The sequence below is a fragment of the Kryptolebias marmoratus genome, linkage group LG5 (genome assembly GCF_001649575.2).
Source record: "Kryptolebias marmoratus isolate JLee-2015 linkage group LG5, ASM164957v2, whole genome shotgun sequence".
Lineage (NCBI taxonomy): Eukaryota > Metazoa > Chordata > Actinopteri > Cyprinodontiformes > Rivulidae > Kryptolebias > Kryptolebias marmoratus.
The window spans coordinates 2,781,827-2,787,152 of NC_051434.1; the positions used below are offsets into that span (position 1 = coordinate 2,781,827).

Here is a 5,326-nt window from a genome sequence, read left to right on the forward strand (position 1 = left end):
TCATGAAACTGTTCTTCTTCCTTCTGCTAGACGAGCACAGTTGGCACATTTTTCACCACCAGATGGGGTGAAGAAAAATGGTGACAGGACATAAAAGAGCTTTTCATTATCAGTCATGGTCAAACGTTTTAATTTATGCTTCAAATACAGAAAACCATCTCTGCACAAGTCTGCAAAAAAGGCCAAGACGAAACTGTTGAATGGCATAAGAACAACATTAATTCTGCATAATTTTAAAAGCACAAAGATTACAAACTGTTTGAGACACCATTACCTCAACAGAAAACACAAATGCCTTACAAAAGTCAGACAGGAATTAACACACACAAACATAAAAGCATGCAGGACACTTTTCAGGATCCGCCCTGCGGTGCAGCAGCAGAGGGGGGACAGGGGGAGGAGTGGAGGTGAGCATAGATCCCTTTAGATAAAAGTTGCAGCTGCAGGAGACATGAAAACCTCTGATGAACTCAGCCAGAAAGTCTGGAGAGCTGCAGAATCCAGCCAGACCTGGGCAGAACCTGAGTGAGAGCACACTGTCACACTTTGGCTGGGAAAAAAGAAGAATCCAAGAGGAGGATTTCCTGACTTTTGCACCTGTTAAATGAAGAACACGTCTTAGATTTTCATTTGACAGATTTACAACTCAGGAGCAACAGATCAGAACTGAACCACAGCAGCAAAATGACAGTAAGTCAGAACTGATGCACAGATTTCTCCCACCAGTTTAAAAAAGGCAGAATGATGAAGATTTTCACAAGTTAAAAGTATGTTATACACATTTTATTAAACAAATAACATAATATCCTTCCTGTTAATTTTATGCCTTACATTTGCCATATATTTTGTGCGATATTTTTGTTTTCACAGTAAACTAATTATATTAAATATTTAATGCAGGAGAATTAGAGACATGTTAAACTCCTTGTCACACATGGTATCTATAAAAACTTCAAGGTGTAAAATGTATGCATTTTCAATCCAATTTAAATCTCATTTTAAAATCTTTTACATATTTCCCACTATATTATTTTACATTATGAAATGTAGAGACTTGTTTTTAGCATTTATAGAGAACTAACAGTATTAGGCTGTAATAATTATAAAGCTGCCAGATGTCATTATTTTTGCTACTCTTATGCTGTACAATATTGTAACATTTAACGTGAATTAATAGAAGTAAAAAACTAATTATAAAATATATAATTTGAATAACTTTTGACAGTAGAATTTGTCTACAAATTAATTGTACAAAATTCTTTCTTTATATGCAAAATATTTATTGGATGCAAATCATGATTTACATCTGCAAGTTTAAACTAAGTATATTTAAAGTTTTGCATTTTGCAAAGGTTTTTCCTCATTTTCCCAAAGGTTTTCTCAAAGTATAGACTCACATACATCCATTAATGTTTGAGTATCATTGTGTTACTTCATTTCTGAAATCTATAATACGTATGAAGGCATTTTAAAAAAGCATATCAAAGCATTTAAGCGCAGAACAAACTTGCAAAGGTAATCAGAAAACACGTGAGTTGTTTCTTTAGAAGTTGTTTGTGTGAAAAAAACCTCTGGAGGAATTCATCGTCTGTTTTCAGCACATCTGCAGCTCTGATCTGAGCTCTAATGAGATGTAATGACCCGCCCCGACTTTAGATCCATACTCTGACACCTAAACTCGGTCCAAAAGTGCCAGCTGCAGTGGAAACATCATCAGCGGACAAAACAAAGTGTGACAAGATTTCATGTGGCTATTAACAGCCATGTTTGTTCAAGCGAATAGGTGCGATCAACATCACCATGGTGACAATCATCACTGAAAGAGTTGGGTTACATTCCTGAAGGCTACAAGAGGTTCAAGCATAAGAGATAAACAACACAGAGCAATCAGTGTGTTGTGTTTTGATCATATTACATTAAACATTAGAAACATGATTTCTGCCCTGGCTGTAGTGTCATTACAGCATGTGTTTCTGATTAAATCTCATCTGTGTCACGATCTCAGCAGCTACTTTCTGCACCAGCAAACAAATCCAGAACATGATCTGAGACTTGTTAAGATGACCTAAACAAAAATACTGCATAAACCAGATAATCAAAGTCTTTTTTTATTGCAAAGGGGAAGAAATGTAATTGAAAAGGTTCTATATTACATTCTGATATATGAGTTTGTAACAGCTCACTAAATTCTGCAGCTGATTGTTTTTAACATAAAATTAATTTAAAAAATCAAAACACTAACCACTTAATTGTTTGCAACTTGTATTCTTTGAGTTTATGATCACCATTTGAAATAAACAATACAAATCAACTTGACTTGATTTGTTTTGTGACTTATCTCATGACATGTTTTGGACATGTCAAACCAGAAAAAAAGACTTCTATTTAGCAGCTATAATGCCAGTTCCTGTCCTGTAAATGCTTTGTAATGTGTCATCATGCCACACTTTAATTATTTCTAAATATTTGTTTTACATCTGAGCTCCTTCTCTGGTAAATGCCTGTTTATGAGGAAAAAATGAAATTAACTACTAAAGAATAAAAAACTGACCTTGTTGTTCATAAGAGCTCAGAATAAATGCACAAAACTCACTGAGGCAAATAAAATTTATCACTGATGTGCAAAATATATAGCATCTTCAGTTTTGAATAATAAATAAAAACAACTATTACGTAAACATTACTTTTTAAGTTCATTTAATCATGGCTGGATTAAATGGTGAAGGTATTTCTACTCCCCTTGTACTGCAAGCTGAATAACTTCTCATCAAAACTGGTTGTTAGATTGTGAATAACAAAGATTTTGATAATTATAAAAGCCATAATTATTTGTGCAAGACACAAAAAAAGCATGTTTTTAACTTAAAACATGGTAGTTTGTTTGATTGTGAAGTGGAAAACCATCTGTTTACCTCCAACGCTGTTTATCTGTGTCCAGGCAGCCACAAAGCTCCTGGATGAGATGTGTCATCTGACAGTTCAGTCTCTGACGGCCATGGACACTTCAGAGCACTTCAAGCTCCTGAAGCTGCTGGGTGAAGGCTCCTACGGGAAGGTCATGCTGGCCCTACACAAAAAAAGTGGTGAGGAATTTAATAAACCCAGTCCTTGCAGCTGCAATGAACCAAAATTAAAAATATAATAAACACTCATCATTATTTTTTCCCCCGGATCCCTCAGGTACGCCGATGGCTTTGAAATTCTTCCCTCGTGAGTCCACCTCACTTTTCTCATTCATGAGGGAATATAACCTTTCTCTGTCATTCTGCACTCATCCGTCTCTGACTCGAGCTCTTGGAATCGCCTACTTCACTCCATCGCACTTCATCTTCGCTCAGCAGGCCAGCCTCTTTGGTGATCTGTACGAGGTCATCGTTCCTGAGGTATTAAGATATTTCAGCAGAAGTATATGTGCTTATAATAATAAACTAAAAAAGCCTTCTTGTATTAAAGAATTTGATGCTAAATCTATATGTGAGGGGAAAACATGTGCAAAATGTAAGTTTGTGTCTCTGAAAGTCTGTTTTCCTGGATTAATTGTCCTCCAGGTAGGGATGGAGGAGGACTGTTGTCAGCGGGTGGTGTCCCAGCTGTGCGGGGCTCTGTCCCACCTGCACTCCCTCGGTTTTGTCCACAGAGATGTCAAACCTGAGAACGTCTTCCTGTGCGACTCTGCCTGCCGGTGGGTCAAACTGGGAGACTTTGGCATGGTCAGTACAACTATAAAATGATGATATTTCTGAGCAGACAGTTCTTAAAGTAATTTAAGCTTGCAAAACTTCTGGTAACGCTGGGACAACCTTGTCTACGTACTTAAACTAATGTTTACCTCCAGGTGAAGGCCAGAGGAACCAGAGTCCCAGAGGTCTGGTACAGCTCCCCTTACTGCACTCCTGAGGCTGAGATCGCTCGGGGAAACGAAGACAGCGGGAGCAGCCAAAATGATCAGAGTGAAGGCTCTAAGGAGGATGAGGAGAAGGAGAAGAAGAGGGTTTGGGTTTCTGTGGAGCCCAGCACAGACAGCTGGGCCCTGGGCATCCTGACGTACGCCATGCTCACCGGCAGCCACCCCTGGGCTGAGACAACCAGCGACTGTCGCTCATACAAGAAATACCAAGAGTGGTCTGACCAAGAAAAAAGCCCCAGTGATGAGCTGGATGTGTGGACAGCACCACAAACAGAAAAGGAACAGAAGACCAAAGAAGGACACAAAACAGGACAGAAGGACCAAACCCCTATAGCCCCTCAGTTTGCATGTTTTACACCTCTGGCCTGCTCCTTCTTCCAGTCGCTCCTCGACCTGAGACCACAGCATCGTGGACGACCTGACGACGCACTGAGTTACCTCGGAGGGGAGTGGATGGTGGCGAAAGAGAGGATGAGGCTGGAAAAGGAGAGGAAGAAAAGCAGTGGGAAGGGTGCGATTAGATGCATGAAAGAGATGGAAGGGAGAGGAGAGCGGTGAGCAAAGGTGTCAAAACGAAGCAGTAAGAGACATTTATGGACTGTTCATGTCTCTGAGGAGTAATCTAAAGACTTTTACAATTATATATTTTTAAGTTTAGCACACTTGTATTTTGTTGAATTATAAAATGCTATCATTGTAATTCTGGACTGAATAAAGCTTCTGTATTTTTTTATTTAAACTGGGGCTGTGTGAATTACATATGTGCAGTTAGTATCTTACCTGTAGCAGATATCATTCAATGCATTCTCACAGAATGAAGGAAAAAAAATCTGTATTTTGCCATTTACTTACAGTGCAATGAGTTGTTTTTGTATTCTTATTCAGACAGTTTCAATAAAAAAAAAAACTTTAATTGGTCACATTTTTCTCTTTTAACAAAAGGGACTCAAAAAGGAAAAAAAACTTAGATTTTAACAATGAAAACAAAAGCTGATGTGGCAGCATACAAAAGGTTCTAAGAATAACAAAAAAGATAACGAGGAGCACAAGAAAACAGACAGATTTGCCATTTTGATGCCAATTAACATGAGATAACATTTAAATTTGTGTCTCTGGACATACATTTAGTTGTTAATTTCTACTGCAGTAGTATTTGATATCCTGGAAACCATGTAAATGTCTGAAAATCCAGGTAATTGAAATTACAACACAAAATGACTGTAACTATAACTAAACTTTGATCTGGTAGAAGCTGAGAGTAATTCACAAGACCTACTGACATCTCATGGCACTGCTGGAGATTGTGCTTAATGTTATTTTTAACATTTGATCATCATTTCTCAACATAAGATGATCTTAGTGTAAAACTCTAATGCGCCAATATACATCCCTTCAAGGTGCTAATTGTTTGAAAGCATT

The 5,326-nt window shown here is 37.9% G+C and overlaps 1 protein-coding gene across 1 annotated transcript; it reads left to right on the forward strand.

Annotated features, from left to right (window-relative positions):
- The first annotated feature begins 426 nt into the window (after window positions 1–426).
- On the forward strand, window positions 427–4,820 carry si:ch211-171h4.3 (serine/threonine-protein kinase SBK1). The gene is made up of 5 exons (XM_017427609.3): window positions 427–690; window positions 2,939–3,083; window positions 3,181–3,383; window positions 3,549–3,710; window positions 3,836–4,820. Exons 1-5 carry the CDS (start codon window positions 685–687, stop codon window positions 4,463–4,465), a joined length of 1,146 nt encoding a protein of 381 aa, XP_017283098.1. The 5' UTR covers window positions 427–684; the 3' UTR covers window positions 4,466–4,820.
- Window positions 4,821–5,326: the final 506 nt, after the last annotated feature.